Below are 18190 nucleotides of genomic sequence, written 5' to 3' on the forward strand. Positions count from 1 at the left end.
ATTACACATTGTTAATACTACTGTTATAGAAATAATGTTGAGTCGAATTAGGTTAATAAAATAACTTATTTTTTTTAATTAGATATATTTTTAGTCGCGTTTTGTTTATCGAACGAGTAACACGTATGTTCCGCTTTCGAGTGCCGAATTCGTGCGTTGTGTTTAATAAATATTAAATCATGAAAAATGTTTTCGCCAACAACGGAAGAGTGTTAAGTGTTTTAACATAAATTAACTAGGTCACGCGCAAACGGCGGCTTGTACGTCGTTTTGCAATGAATTCTACTAATCAGCCAGACAATGTTTACACGGCGCCAAATCAAATTGTTATTGACCAAGCAATTTTAAATGGAATACAAAATGAAAACGAAAATTTAAAAAAAATGGTATTAGATCTACATGCGATTATCGCACAATTGCAGAGCCAATCGTTAGACTTCCAAGTGAGTAAAATAAATAATACTAATACAAATAAAAACTCTAGTCATATAGAGTTACATGAAGAAACGGGTTCTAGCTCAGGTGCTAGTTATAGCCCGCAGAAAAAACGCGTAAAATTGGGAGAAAACACTTCTGTTAAAACTGTGGCCAAAATATACAAACCACCACCGATTACGGCTTGTGGTGTTCAAAATATACAACATTGAATTAGTTGTTTAACACGCGAAGAAGCTGCTGGTCACGAGCAACAGCTAAAAACAAATGCTAACGGTGACATAAAAATCCTAACAGGCGATGAACACCAATTCAGACGCACATTAAAAAATTTAGACGAAAACAAAATTGAGTATCACAGATATCAGCTAAAAACGGAAAAAAAATTTCGTGTTGTATTACGCGGTTTACATCCAGATACTGATATCTGCGAGATCAAAAGAGACCTTGCCGACCTAGGTCATTCTGCAGTCAAGGTTTCGAATATCCAAATTAAAAAGAAACTTAATCCAAATGAAAAAAACAGCGAATGGAAGTATATAAAACTACCTTTGTTTTTTGTGGCCCTAGATCCACAAGTAAATAACAAAGATATCTATGGAGTAGACAGTCTTTGCTACCACAAAATTAAAGTCGAACCTCCAAGAAAAAAAAAAAGAAGTGCCACAGTGTAAAAATTGTCAATCCTTTTTACATACCCACAACTTTTGTCACAAAAAACCGGTATGTGTCAAATGTAGCGAAGGTCATAAAACAGAAAACTGTTCAAAACCAAAAAAATCAAAAGCTAAATGTGCAAACTGTGGGGAAGCTCACACTGCCAACTGGAAGGGGTGTTCTGCCTACAAAAAGTCTGAAGAACGGGTGCATCCAAAGAAGACAACTGCGGTAAAAATCTATACAACTTTACATCCGAGTGGTAGAGCACGTGGAGGTACAGCTGTAGTCATAAGAGATACCATAAAGCATTTCGAGCTTGAAAAATACTCAGAACTGTACATACAAGCTACAAGTGTTCGTGTTAAAGATGGGAATAATAACCTCACGGTTACGGCTATTTATTGCCCACCGCAAGGAGGTGCAGATGAAATTAAATTTACTGCATTTTTCCAAACGCTAGGAGACCGATTCATTGCTGGTGGTGACTACAATGCCAAGCACTCTCACTGGGGATCAAGACTGATCACTCCGAAAGGGCGTGCTCTACTAAAAGTAGCTAACACTATAAACGCTGAAATAATTTCTACTAGAGAGCCAACCTACTGGCCAACCGATTCTAAGAAAATCCCCGACCTGCTTGACTCCTTCGTAATTAAAGGCATCTCCTCTAATTATGTTGAAGCTGAAGGACTAACAGAGCTAACGTCCGACCACATCCCTGTGTTATTATCGTTAAGCTCAAATGTCATTATGAAAAAACGAAAATATTTTCTAACAAACAAATACACAGACTGTTTAGAAATACTCTGGAAGAAGCTATCACTCTTTCTGTGCGGTTAAAGTCGTCAACAGACATTGAAATGGCAGTACATAAACTGACTAATGACATTGTTGAAGCGGCAAAAACGGCAACACCTGAAGCTCAAAAAGGCAACGACCGCGAGTTCAACTACCCGAAAGAAATCAGAGAGCTTGTTCAACAAAAGCGGCGAGCAAGACGGATTTGGCACAGAACTCGACACCCATCCGATAAAACCGAATGGAACCGAGTCAGCAAAATACTACATGATAAAATCAAAGAAGTGAAAAATGAAACATTTAAATCGTATTTGTGTGGCTTATCTGCAACAGCCGATTTCGATTACTCGTTATGGAAAGCCACAAGACGATTAAAAAGACCTCGCGTTCATATACCACCCATCCGAAAGGATGATGGCACTTGGGCGCGCAGTGAACAAGATAAAGCTGAAGTATACGGACATCATCTCGAATGTGTATTTCAGCCAAACGACATAATTTCTGAACTTGACAGCATCCAATGTCAGCCACTCATTTCTACAAGAGAAATCATACGGCACTTTATACCACTTGAAGTAGCCCATGAAATCGATATCAACATCAACACGAAAAAGGCACCTGGATACGATAAGATCAACCCACGCATCCTTAAAAAGCTACCTAAGAAGGCAATCATCCACCTTACTCACATCTTCAACGCCATCTTGCGAACGAAATTTGTTCCCGAGCAATGGAAAAGAGCGAAGGTAATTATGTTGCTCAAACCTGGGAAACCGCCCGAACAAGCCACCTCTTATCGGCCGATATCGCTTCTACCATGCATGTCAAAATTTCTTCTTAAGCGTCTTCGCCCACTTATTGAAGCAAAACAACTCATACCAGTTCACCAGTTTGGATTCCGCCATAAACACTCGACCATCGACCAAGTTCATCGCGTAACGAACGTGATCAGTAAGGCGTTGGAAGAGAAAAATTACTGCTGTGGTGTATCAAGGAATACACCACAGCAGTAATTTTTCTACCAATAAGGACCAACAAGCTGCGACTGAGATCCTACAAGTGACAATCAACAACGTTTACGACTAGACAAAGCATTGGGAAATAAAAATCAATAGTGACAAGTCGGTGCACGTCAACTACACGCTACGTAAAACCGCATGTATCCCAGTCACGCTAAATCAACAGATAATCCCACAAAATTATTCAGCAAAATATCTGGGAATGCACCTTGACTCGCGACTTAACTGGAAACATCATGTACGCCAGAAAAAGTTGCAAATCAAAGAAAAAATGCGCAAACTGTATTGGCTAGTTGGGCAACACTCCGAGCTAGACCAAACCAGCAAACGTCTCCTGTATGTATCGATCGTTAAACCGATTTGGATCTATGGTATTCAACTGTGGGGTTGCGCCAGTAAGTCTAATATCGAACTCATCCAACGTTGCCAGCACATCGTTCTTCGTACCATTGTTGCAGCATATCGGTATGATAAGAACGACATTATCCACCGCGATCTAAAAATAACATCCGTGCAGGATGAAATTACCCGGTTTGCCCGCAAACACGCAAAAAGACTGGAAGTAGAACCCCACACATATTTTGTATATGTATATATATATTTTACTCATATGTATGTATTAATACTCTTTTGATTTATATTTATAATCGTTTAAATAAAAATGCCCTTAGGCACTTAAAAAAAAAAAATTAGATATATTTAGATAGAATAAAACTCATATTTACCGCATCAGTAAATTTTAGTTTTTTTATTAATTCTTTAAATTCCTCTTTTGACATACGAATATCTAGAAATCATTATAAAGTGTTGATATTAAAATTAACCAAACTAAATTATGCTGTAACGAATTAACGGGTTGTATTTATTAATATTGCCTTTTTGTGTACAATATTTTGTTAAAACGGGTATCTTAAAAAGCCATATAATAACAATAATTGGTTGTCTACGTATTCAAATTTTAAATAATATAAAACTGCATCTAAAAAAAAAAAAATTATGGGAATGTCGTAAAATGAATATTTAAATATTAATTACAAGTAGTCTAAAGAAAACAAGATAAAAGGGGTTTATATTTGTATAACTAGTTCTTCTTATCTATCTTTACAGACGATTTCTGCATAATATTATAAGTACTCCTCAAAAATGTTATTAAGAAAGCGCACTACCTACTGATAGTAATTTATGTAAAATATCCAAGTGATTATTAGTTATTTACATTTCACATATATATTTTACAATATCTTTTAATAAAATATTATTATTCATCGTACCCGCCGGCAATAATTCTGTTACATCTGTCATTTGATCAATGTCCATGTAACTTGGTTCTTGGCTAGGTAATTTGTTCCGAAAAGAGCGTCTTATGGTATTCGTGTCCAACATTCCACTTTCACGACATTCAGTAAGGCGTACCAATTCATTAGCCAAATATCTTTGGGCGCCAGCATAAATTTCGTCCAATATCTAAAACCATTATATTTTGTTTTAGAATGGAACATGCTTATCCTTGGCCTCTCAGCTCGAATACGATACAAAATAGCGCCACGATAGGAACGCAAAAGTGGCGCGATCTAGCAGGTGCTTTTTTATATAACATGTATATATGTATATATTTATAAGTGTATAAAATGTCTTAAGGCAAGTCTTTTAGGTTTTTAATCTGGACAATTATTTTATGATAATAATTATATTCAGTGCATCAAAAACCTAAAATTTTTTATTGTTGTATAAAAAAGTATTCATTACTTATTCACAGCCATATTTTATATAATGGATAAATTTACATACATTGAAGGTACAAATCCATATAATGGCATTTTTATTAAATGAGTAACCAAATATTTATCCAAAAAAATAAAAATTGTTTCACAACTAGCACAATTAAATGAATTGTTAAATTTATCCAAAATAACTAATTCAACTGATCATTTGAATGTTGCCAACAAACCGAATAATGCAAAATAATAATAAACTCCAAAATAGCATTTAGCCACAGCATAAAATTAGGTCTATAATATCATTGCAATTAAGGTAAATTCAGACATTATTATTTTTTTTTATACACAATGTGAATACAACTATTATACAGAAATTATTTTGTTTCGAATTAGGTATATTAAATAAACGGTATTTCTTTTTTAATGAGTTATTTAGTTGGATAGATTAATTCAAAATTACCTCATCTTTTTTTATTTCTTTTTTAAATCGCGATTTTGAAAAAGAGATACCTATAAATCATTATAAAAATATTCATGTTAAAATTTACCAAACTAAATTATGCTGTAAAGAATTAACAGATTATTTTTTTGCGCTTTTGTGTTCCATATTTGGTCATAATGGGTAATATTAAAAACCATCTAAAAACAACAATGATGTATTTCCGCTTGTTTAGTTTTTAAAAAAATTTAAAATCGTGCTTCGAAAAAATTCATGGGAATTTCGAAAATTAACATTTCAATATGAATTACAATTAGTCAAAGAAAACGAGATAAAAGCGGTTTATATTAATTATATTACTTGTTCTTCCTAACGATCTATGCATAATATTATTAGTTGTTCACATAATATATATTTTACTAAATTATTACTAATCAACGTACCCGACGGCAAACTTTTAGTTAAATATTCGATTTCCTGTTCAGATAGTATGTGCTTCGATCCAATGCTTTTCTTACGTAAGTAGTGTTCTACTGAGAGCTTGGTAACATATACTTTATCCTCTTTTTTTACTGCTTCATACATTTCTTCAAGTTGCTAAAATAGTTATATTTTTGTTTTTAATACACATTACAAATACTACTATTTTAGAAATAATGTGTCTCGAATTATCTTTAGTATATTATTTACTAGGTTTATAGATTATTTAATTATTATAATTTATTTTAATGTATCATATATTTACATATTAAAAAATTACATAATTTAAAACATAAGGCCAACTCTCCACCACAAGATATTAATTTATAGAAGGGTTGCACACATTCAAAATTCTTACTTTTATAGTATAACTTTTTATTTTTTTATATTATACTGTACGTTATATTATCTACGTACACCACGGAATTAATTGCAAATAAATATACTATTAGATAAAAAATTTAAATGAAAATTACCTCATCAGTTAAATTTGATATTTTTGCTTTTATTAATTTTTTTAATTTCTCATTTGACATATGACTACCAACTAGAAATTATATAAAGTGTTGATATTAAAATTAACCATACTAAGTTATGCAGTAATGAATTAATAAGTTGCATTTATTTATAATGCTTTTTTGTGTACAATATTTTGTTTTAACGGGTATTAATAAAAGCCAATTAAAAAATTATATTTTATTGGTCCACTTGTTTAGTTTTAAATATTCTAAAATCGTGTTCAAATAAAATGTCATGGTGAATGTCATAAAATTAATATTTCAAAGTTTATCTCAGTTCGTGTAACCGTAATGAAATTGTTTTGTAACATATTTTTTTAGAAAATTAAGAAAAAAGTGTTACATGTATGTGTATAACTTGTTCTTGCTAACTATCGTTACAGGCGACTTCTGCATAATATTATAAGCATTATTCTGCATATATTTTAATATTATAAGCACTCTTCAAAATTGTTGGAAAAAAAGGCTCTACCTATCGATAATAATTTTTGTAAAAAGGAAAAGTGATTACTTGTCACAATTTACATATAGGTTTTACAATATCTAATAATTGTTATTATGTAACGTACCCGGAATTTTTTCAATTTTAATCCCGTTATCCCGTTTAAAGACATTAAATACTTTTTTAGTAAGTTTTTCAAATATGTAAAATTTTATTGAATTGTTGGCAGCATCTTCTCGTAACGTAGAATAAATTTCGTCCAATATCTAAAATCATTACATTATTATTTTGAAAAGACGATGTGAATACTATTATTACAGACATTACGTGTCTCAAACTATTACCACTTTTCAGTATATAACAGTATATAGGTCAGTATTCACTAGGTTTTACAGGATTCGATTATTATTTTTTTATATTTATGTATCATGTATTAAGATAAAATGTTGTCAACAAATATTTAGTTCTAGTTCTTTTTAATAAGGTAAATTCAAATATTATCATTATATTTAGATATTCCGCCTATAGAATAAATACCCCATAAGATAATTTCAGCATAATAATTGTTGAATTAAAATCACTTTAAACGAAAAAATGATTGTATGGTCATAGTAAAAAGTATGAAAACAACTGATAATAGGCCAGTCCATGTGAAATCATCGAATTAAAAAAAAAAATTATCCAAAAACAACTCATATAAAATTCTAGCTTTATTCTTATGACTCAAATCATTTTAAACCAATTAGGTTTTTTCCCCCTATTAATATACGGTTTTAAACATAAGTGTTAAGACCCACAACACAAGTTGTGTATATTTCCAGTAAGTAACTTCTAAGTAAGTATTGCATAAATTTGGAAAATTTTTGTTTAGTCACATTTGCGTTGGGGTCATTAAAGTAGGTAGTTTTCAGCAAACCACTCGTTTCAAGTCATAAATGAAGTGCAAAAAAAAAATCAATTGGTTTAATGATGATATGGGTCATAAGAGCATAACTTAAATTTTGTATAAAAAAAATAGTTGTTTGTAATTTTTAATGTTCTAGGAATAGATGTCAAAAAAGCATTTGATTTTTAAATCATAAATTACTTTTAAAGAAATAACATTACGGTGGTCTTAGAGGAAAATTATATTAATGTATTAAATTCATATCTATCAAGTAGGACACAAATAGTTAGGGTTAATAATTATTTAAGTATGCCATTAGCGATTTATCAAAAATGATTAAATGAGAGAATAATGCAATTTTAAATAATAATATTTGATAAAAAAAAAATTGGCATTATAACAGACAGATCATCCGATGACGCATTATTTTCATTTTTCAACCAATAATTTTATCCATATAAACCTTGGCGATAGTAACATAAAAACAAAGTTTTAGGAATATTCTTTGATGTCAAAAAAGCATTGTATTTTATAAATTATTTTTAAAGATATTACCCTCTACAAATTGTATCGCCTAGAATTTGTAATTAAACTTAATTACCTATAATAATGGATAGTAAATTTAAATGGAAACGTCATATTAATGCATTAACCAACACAATATACAAATTTTTTTATATATATATTACAATCACTCGTCCCATCAGTTATGAATTACGGAATAATTGTTTGAGGTCAGGTAAGACACTTATACCAAATTGTTAAAATAACTGTAAATAGCATAAGTTAAATGTTAAACTCTCTACCATAAGATATTAGGAAAGCAATTTTTACCTTTAACATTTTTGTTTTCTTTTTTTTATATTTTAAAGTAAGTTATGTTATCTACGTACACCATGGAATTAACTGCAAATAAATATATTATTATATAAAAAAAAATGTAAAGTTACCTTATCAGTTAAATTTGATATATTTAATAATTCTTTAATATAATTCATTTCTTTTTTAAATTCCTCTATTGACAAACGAATATCTATAAATCAATATAAAAATATTCATGTTAAATTTAACAAACTATATTAGTATTTAACGAATTAACAGGTTGCATTTATTATTATTGCGTTTTTGTGTACATTATTTGGCCATAAAAGATTATTTTTTCCAATTTATTAGTTTTTAAATAATTAAAAATCGTATTTTTGCATAACACTTTATGTACTCCTCGTTAATGTTGTAAAAAAACATACTACTTATCGATAATAATAATTTATGTCAAACATCAATGTGAACAAAATACATATCACTGATATCATTAGGTTTTATAGAGGCCCTGATGACATTTGATTGCATACAGACGGAGTCAAACACTGAAACTAATAACTCAGTCTCACGCGTCTTGATAATACTGTTACGTATCAGCAGTTTATATAAATATATATATGGTGGGGATTGTCCACCATACGCAAGTGCTACACCGGCATAACTTGTCATTCGTGTAAATTGGGTTTCATAATAAACATCAGCGAATATTATTATTTACATAATAATCAAATTGTGTTTTTCTTTCATATTACGGTATAACAAATACAAAAACATTTGATTATAAAAGAAAATTTCAATTTTTTGAGAGAGGCCAGATGGTCTTAGGCGTATAGATTGTACTAAACTAATACTATGTATCGTACCCGGAAAGTCGTTAAATATCAATTTGATATTTATGTGATTCGATTCTTCGCGTTTTTCAATTAAGCAAAATCTTGCTTTAACTGGGGCTGTGGCTTGAGTATATTCTAGTACCGCATCATAAATGTCTTCCAATTGCTAAAATCATTACATTTTTTTTGTAATACACAATGTAAATACTATTATTAGAGAAATAACGTGTCTTAAATGAATATCACCAGTGTATGTTATTATTCACTAGGTTTATAGCGTATTTAGATACTATAATTTTTTTTTTAATGTTTTATGTATTCAGACAACATTTTTTAAAAAATATTTTTTTAAGTTGCTAATAAAATTAATTCAGATTTATATTTTTTTAATACACAATGCGAATACAACTGCTATTGAAATACAAATTTACCATGACGTGGGTTGATAAAAAACTTTTATGAGATATATTTAGAATGAAAAAAAAATTCTTATTTACCGAATCAGTAAATTTTGGCTTTTTTTATTAATTCTTTAAATTTATTTTTTAACATAGGAATATCTAGAAATCATTGCAATGGAACATACTTAGCCTTAGCTTCCCACTTTGAAAACGACACAAAGTAGCTCTACGAAAGTAACGCGAAAGTGGCGCAATCTAACGGTTGCTTTTTTATATTATATGTAGACATATTTATATGTGTATCAAATTTCTTGAGGCAATTCTTTTAAGTTTTTAGATATGGATAATTATTATAATATTCAGTGCATCAAAAACCTCAATTATTTGATTGTTGTATAAAAACGTATTGCTTTCTTATTCATGACATATTTTATATAATAGACTAATTTATATACATTGAAAGGTACAAATCTATATAATTTTTTACCATTTTTTAAAATGGGTAACTAAATATTTATTCAAAATAAAATTACCTCATCAGTAAAACTTGCCACACAAAAATAAAGGCACATGGATGAAAAAATAATAAAAAATGTAGTATTCATTATGATATTTTTTTAATGCAAAAGTCAATTGAACAGTAGCATACAGGAATTTTAAATGATTCTTATTCGTTTTAATGTCTGCTGTTGTAGCGATTTCAGTGTAAAACTTAACAAACGCATATGTATTTTGTTTGTTCAATATAGGTTGAAAATTCCTATTGACTTTTAAAATAAATAAACGTAGCTATGGTATGGCCTACAGATCAAAAAACAAAGCAGTAGTGGTTTTGCCGTTTGGTAAGCCTAAAAAATGTAACAATTATCTATTTACACAACCGACTTATAGCAACATGTTATTTTCAGCCTTTTTGTAAACTTAACGTTTTATAGAATTTTATTTTTTTTCAAATCACTTCTATAATAACAATATTATTTTGGACGTTTTAGTATTCGTATTAGGTATTATCCATATGGTTACATCGGCATTATTACCAAAGTTAGGAATGTTGGATTTTCATTCTTCTCAAAGAATAATTTATTAAAAAATATGTTTCTAAAATATATTTCAAAATGAACGAAGCAATATTTAAACATAATATTATTGAACAGTAGCTTGGTATTTTACAGGTGTTCTGGTGTTTACTCGACCTACGAATCTTAAAAACAGTAGTGGTTTTGCCGTTTGCCCCAAAAAATGTACTACTTGTTTACTCAACCGCTAATAAAATAGTTCAAACATATAAATACGAAAACAACTGCAAAACAAAATATATCAAGAAAAACAACTAGTTTTTGGTAAAAAAAATGTGTTATAAAACCAAAACAATGGTTTTTGTAAAATTCGAAGATTCATATAATATTCCAAATTTGTAATACCTATAAAATTTTACCATTTGCTTACATTACAATAGTCGTTGTGAAAAACAGCTTGCTTTTGATAAAAAAAAAAACAATATGCAATATTGGTTTTAATAAAAAAAACACGATCAATGATTTTACAAAGAGTCCTTGTAATAAGCTATAATTATAAAAAAATTTTGATTTATAAAATCACAGTACATTTACTGTATGTCTCTCTCTTACGTTTGTAACGTCCGTTATTTCCACCGATCGGGGCTTTGACGTTTTAGTTTGGCATTTTTGGGCTTATAGCTGACAAGAACAAACGATACCAAACAAGTTGGCCACAGAAAGAGGTGCAGGGGCAATTTTTCCCCTAGACAATTGGCCGCCTAAGAACATACCACCAGTGCCCAAAATTCGAACCGGTGACCGTGTGTTGACACACTGCCGCCTTCTCTCACTTTACCACGCGCCTGCACACAATACATTCACAGTTAATATAACAATAACGTTCTACAATGCATTCAAATACAGCATCAAAACAAAACTTGTTACAAAAAATAGCTCTTATTTTCATTTGTTTACACTGCCTCTTTCGATGCAGATAAAAGTTTACCTTCAAAATTCGTTAAAAATATAAAAGTAATTTATTGCAACTTGTAATATATGTTTAATTATTATTATTATTATTATTGCCTTTATATGTCTAATCGTCAATAATTGATTAATTAAACTGCCGTTATAAATTTTGTTTAAATCTTATGTTTACACAATAGTCAACAATATATTTTCTTACATCATTCAATACCGTATTTTTCAACAAATAGTACAGTTTTATTTTTTCCTAACGACATCAAGTTAGAGCTCTTATTGCTATTTTCGAAAACAAGTTGATTTTAAGATATTGTGGTTTATTTACATCGCTACAATAGGGTTACACAGTGCATTGTATTTAATGCAATAAAATTTGTTTTTGATTTTGTAGTATAAATGTAAAAAGCGATTTAACATACAATACAAATAAACTGGAATACATAATATTAAACGTATTTTGTAATGTCATTTGTGTATTTATATGTTTGAACTATTTATGATCTCGTATTGTAAAGCCCTGATGTTAGAATAATTATTATAGATGCATTTTAAAATCTATAATTAATATATATTATAAATTACAAACCGAACTAATACATTTTTTTTAGAAATATTGAGATAATAAAAATTAATTAAGGGCATTATGTGGCGTAGAGAACACTTCAGCTGTTAGGCGGCACAGGAGGATTAGCTGTGTCCGTTAGACAAGCGCTATTTTGAAATTGATATCACTTGAAATGTGTAACCACCCGGCACCCCTAACCCTATATGCCCCTACCCTAATGCGCTGCATTAGATAAATTATTAAATTTTATGTTGTAGTTACATATACAAAACAACAAAGCTAAAATATCACAGTTTAAATGATATTCCATGTGACTGTTCATATCAAGTATTTGACGATCAAGAAGACAGTTAATGAAGTTTCGCATAAATATTCACAAATTTAGGAGCGAAACAACATTTTTATGTTTCATAATAACAGCTGTAATATAAATTTAAATACCTAAACTCAATTTGAGTTTAACAGATTGTAGTAGATATAGGTTTTTTGTCATTAAGTGTTATAATATGTTTAATAGGAAGTGTAGCCAATTGTAGAGTTATATGTTGTTCCTTTTTTTTACTTTTTTAGAGTGAGTTATGTAAATTATGTTCTTCGGTTTAGTCATTTAAAATTATAAGTATACGGTTATTAGAGGTGTTGCGATTTATTTACTTAGCAACGACACGCTAACTTTGCTAACAATATATTTTTATGTTGAAAAATATCCGTACAATTTTAAATCATACAAATTTTGGGAAAATATTGTAAAATGTTTTAAAAGAAATAATATAGGTCAAACATTTAAATACAAAAGCAACTGCAAATAAAAATATGTTAAGAAAAACAACTTGTTTTCGATAAAAAATTAAGTTAAAAAACTATACAAATTGTTGTTGTAAAATTTAAATACGCATGGAATATTATTCTTTGTTCATGAGACCTATAGAACCTACCATTTGTTTACATTACAACAGTTGCTGTGAAAAACAGTTTTGATAAAAAAACTATAGTACTATATTGGAGTATAATTTACACGATAAATAATTTTACGAAAACTCCTTGTAATGAGGTATGATTATAAAACATTTTTGGTTTAGGAAGTCACAATACATTCACTGTATGTCTCTCTCTTACGTTTGTAACGTCCGTTATTTCCACCGGTCGGGGCTTTGGCGTTTTAGTTTGGCATTTTAGGGCTTACAGCTGGCAAGAACAAACGATACCAAACAAGTTGGCCACAGAAAGAGGTGCAGGGGGCAATTTTTCCCCTAGACAATTGGCTGCCTAAGAACATATCACCAGTGCCCAAAATTCGATCTATCATTTGTGTATTTAAATGTTTATACCATTTATTCTCTCGAATTTTAGAACCTTGATGTTACAATAATTAAAAATAGATTTTTAAATTTGCATTTAAAACTTATTATAAATAACGAACATAATACTACTACTTTTTCTTAGATATCTTGAAATAATAAACAAAAAATTGCATACAAGATCTATACTAATTTAGGAAATATATATTTTCTCAAACAGCGATTTAAAATTAGTAGGAACTGGTCATTATATTGTGTGTTGTAGTCACTAATCACAGTAATATTGTCCACAAAAACCAAAACAAGTAATCAAAAATATCACAGCTCACAGTTGTATTTTAGAATCAACTATAATTTATATTTATATTTTGAATAACTTTGTAATAAACATAATTTTTTGAACGCCTAAATTAATTTAATGAGTACGGTTGATATGGATTTTCTTTCACTAATATAGTGTATGATAATAAAGTTTTCTTGTAGAAAAGCATAAGTTTATATGCCACTTTTTGTCATTATCGATGTAATTAATAATTATACCTCCTGAAATTGTTTAAAAATAGGTATTACACAAATTGATAAAATATAATGTGTCTAAATGCTTTAATTATCAAGCCATGGAAGAAGCTAATATATACAATTCTAGTATCAATGAATACCAGTAATCATTGTATTTTTAGGCTATTCTATAATCTATACAACTATTATGGTATTTTTCCAAAACCTGAAAATGTGTCATATTATTTAATTTATTTTAGTTATTTTAAAGAAATATCGGTTTTCACTTAATTATATGAAAAAGTGGTATCTTTCTATTCTTTAAAAAACAAAAATCGTACTACATTTTAAAAGAAATATTGTATTAACTTATTTGTAATTGCTCACATTATAAATAAAATAGATGTTAACATATAAATCAAGACATAAGGAATTAAATTCCTCTTTTATCAAATTATTGCTTAAGAAATTCTGTTGACATATTCATTTATTTTATTGTGTACATTCTTTTGCTATCCAAATCGTTTAATTTTAATTTCACCTAATTTATTCAGTTTCAAGATTTAAACTGCGCTTTTAAGATTTGTATAGCAATTTAATATTTTATCATTTTTCTGCATTAACGGAAAGACTTCAGCACCTACTTTTGTACTTATAAAATGTATGGTTGTATTTGTTTGTATTGTCCTACGTATATTAGATATTAAAGTTTTTATCATTGTAAGAAAGCACCTATTTATGAATTAATGCAAAGTCAGAAAAAATACAAAACAAATGCATCAATTTAATAAATACTGAATTTGAAAGTAATATTCAAAAATATTACTAAAAAAATATACAACTAATATCAGCTTTAGTTATAACATTTTGGTAGTTGGAATAAAAATCAAAGTTTGGACACTCTAAAATTTTGCTGTAATTACTCTTCGGTTTTAGGTGCATAGACAGAATATGTACAGAATACAGAATATATACAGAAATAAACAAAAACTAAATTTAATATGTACAGAAACTATTTTAGCATTTGTTCGAGCTGGTTTATAATAGGTACATAAGATGTCAAACTACATCTAAAAAACAAAAAAAATGTTTAGATAACTAAGGATTCTATAAAAAAATACATTCATCCAATGCTTGTGCATTAAATTAAATTTTCATTTTTATAATTTAAAATTTATAACGCATCAGTTTTAACTATTTCTGATTCAGTAATTTTAATTGTTAAAAGCCGTATTTATTTATAAACTTTTTATTGTTTTACCACATTAAGTCTATACTGTATACTTTTCATAGTATTGACTATTGTTACTTAAAATAAGTTTTATGTGTTCATATTTTTTTTGTTTTTTTATTTAGAACTTGTACAATCTGTAATAAAAATAATACAATATTGGATTCCAACTTTAATAAATCTTAATGTTTAAATATAACATTTACAAATTACACAAATAGTACATTAATCTATTAAACAGAAATAACCCTCACACCCATTAGAATTTTAAAAATAAACACACAAAAATTAAAAAACAAGCTAACAGTATACTGCTTCGATTTTTTTTTAAAAAAGTCTTAAATTAAATACATGAAATAGTTTGACGTTTTGAAAATAGTGAATGAAGAAATAAAGTTGAAGTAATTGTATAGCCCTAAAATATAAAAAAAAAAAGTTTAATGTAAGACAATATTATAAAATATATAGAATGTAGTATCCTTTGGTCGAGGAAGTCACTGTTTTTCATAAATAATTATTTTTATAACTTAAAGTAACAAAAACGTATAGGTTTGATTAGGTAGAACATGTAAATAAAAAGTCATGTTTCATTCAAAACTTTTAGAAAAGTTAAATTAAACAGGAACTTTTTTACTGTTTCTGAGCTGATTGGTTTTCGATACTTGTTTGATTCGTCAATATATACCTATTGATATAGTAACATTATAGAGTTCAGCTATGGATCTAAAAAAATATTCCATACAATTTTTGCTATAACTTTACAATTATAAACCCGAAAATTCGTATAGTGATGCAAATCATTTATTAGGGATCGCTTTTTTAAAATATGTACTACTAACATAATATTTAATGCTTTTTGTTTTTTTTCAAACCGATAAATTCGTATTCGTATTTAGGTAACCTAAATATTTTTTAGTTTTATGCGAAAACATCTAATTATTTAAACAATATACGTGTTAAATATTTCTCTGCTTATGTACTACAACTTTAAACCTATAACAGGTCTTTGTCTCTCAGAATTTCAAAACTTAATTCACCCCCAAACTAGTTTTTGCGATACACCGAATTTAAATTGTTTTAATAAATCTAAAACAATAGGTAAACAGTAAAAGTTTCATAACGCCCTTTGAAATGTTATTTGTTTATTTAATGCGTCTAATATAGTTTCATTTCAATATACACCAGGTGTACCACAAAATGTTTTAGGCGAGAAGGTATAATATGTTTACAATAATATTTTTTTTTTATGCTCGGCATGCATTGATTTTTTTTTAACGTTGGCTCTAAATGTGTATGCCATATTCTTTTGATAATGACGTAGCTACTATCGATAAACATTGACAAACCAAAAAAATATCAATAGCTCTTTCCCCATAAAGGCTGAAACCAAACCTTTATTTTGAAGTTAGAAATAGAGTGGTTTTATCATTTTCGCTTAAAACAATTACCTAACCTAAAGACCTGTGATTATGTCATCATTATGCCCAATCCCACTGTACTTGCATTTTATTTTTGTACTTACTATATTTTGGAAAACTAAAAATATTAACTTTCACAAGTCTAAAATATTTGACAATTTGTATTTTTATTTATCACATACAAAAAAAAAACTATTAACTAAAACAATAAGTTATAAAGAAACAAAAAATTACTTGCCTAGAAACGGGACCTTTTTGAAAACGGCCACCAGCTCAATAAATCTTTCAAATCATTTTTCGAAACAGTTAGAAATCATTATAAAAGTATTTACATAAAAATTTACTTAACTATAATATACTGAAACCAGTTGATTGATTGCAATTATTATTATCACACTATTAAGTACAATATTTGCCAATAACGGGTATTATCACTATATTACTATATGTAACATTATAGAGTTCAGCTTATGGATCTAAACAAATATTCCATAAAAATGTTGCTAGGTATATCTTTACAATTTTATATCGGAAAATTCGTATAGTAAATTAGATAATTTGTTATTGCTTTTATAAAATGTGTAACATAATATCTGTTGCTTTTTGTTTTTTTTTCAAACCGATAAATTCGTATTTAGGTAACGTAAATATTTTTTAGTTTTGTACAAAAACATCTAATTATTTCAACAATACACGTGTTAAATATTTCTCTGCTTATGTACTACAACTTTAGACCAATGACAGGTATTTGCCTCTCGGTATTCAAAACTCAATTCACCCCCAAACTAGTTTTATTCATACACCGAATTAGAATTATTTTAATAAATGTAAAACAATAGAATAACAGTAAAAGTTTCATAATACTCCAGTTGTACCACAAAATATTATAGACGAGAAAGTATAATGGCGTGCATTGAGTTTTTTTTAGCGTTGGCACTAAATGTGTATGGCATATTCTTTGGATAATGACGTAGCTACAATCGATAAACATTGACAAACCAAAATAATATCATAAGCTCTTCCCCCGAAAGGCTGAAAACCAAACCTTTTTTTTTTGTATATACTAAATTTTGAATAACTTAAAATATAAACTTTGACAAGTCTAAAATATGTGACACATTTTATTTTTATTTATCACATACAAAAACAATTATAAACTAAAACAATAAGTTATAAAGAAACAAAAAAATACTTGCCTGGAAATGGAACAATTTTAAAACCACCACCAGCTCGCTAAATCTTTTAATTCGCTTTTTGTCATAGCTAGAAATGGTTATAAAAGTATTCACATCAAAATTTAACAAACTATAATACACTGTAAATACATTATTAAGTAAAATATTTGCCAATAACGGGTATTATCAAAAGCCATCTAAGTACTCCTCACTCTCCCCAGGAAATGATCCAGAAGTTACTTCCAATTTCCTTCAAACTCACTTAAATCTAATTGATTCCTGGTCATCTAATTGGAGAATTAAAATTAATCCAGATAAATCTGTGTACGTTCCCTTCACACTAAAAAAATCTGTTCCACCCCCTCCCAAATTCCAAGGAATACTTATTCCAATATCCTCGGAAGTCAAATATCTTGGTGTCACACTCGACAAACGATTAACTTGGGGCTCCCACATTAAATCTAAAAGAAAAATTCTCAACAGCAGACTCCATTTACTACGTCCAATCCTCAAATCAAAATTACCTTTCCACACTAAAATTATTATATACAAATCCCTATTAAGGCCTATTT

At 28.6% G+C, this 18190-nt stretch overlaps 1 protein-coding gene across 2 annotated transcripts in view; it reads right to left on the minus strand.

Annotated features, from left to right (window-relative positions):
* Nucleotides 1-18190, minus strand: part of LOC126835972 (uncharacterized) — a 125644-nt gene that overhangs the window by 54538 nt on the left and 52916 nt on the right. Inside the window, exons 1-2 of one of the 2 annotated variants that reach the window (XM_050568878.1) lie at nucleotides 9985-10095; nucleotides 9081-9216 (exon numbers count right to left, since the gene is read on the minus strand). The exons of the other annotated variant lie outside the window; for it this stretch is intronic. Coding sequence (XP_050424835.1) covers nucleotides 9081-9216; nucleotides 9985-10056 — 208 coding nt within the window. The 5' untranslated portion in view covers nucleotides 10057-10095. Of the gene's footprint in view, nucleotides 1-9080; nucleotides 9217-9984; nucleotides 10096-18190 lie in introns of those variants that run through there. 2 annotated transcript variants of the gene reach the window in all.

This window comes from Adelges cooleyi, unplaced genomic scaffold (assembly GCF_023614345.1).
Source record: "Adelges cooleyi isolate 19-005CV unplaced genomic scaffold, UGA_ACOO_1.1 ACOO_flye_CR_arks_rails_tigmint_CR_PRNA_23, whole genome shotgun sequence".
Classification (NCBI taxonomy): domain Eukaryota; kingdom Metazoa; phylum Arthropoda; class Insecta; order Hemiptera; family Adelgidae; genus Adelges; species Adelges cooleyi.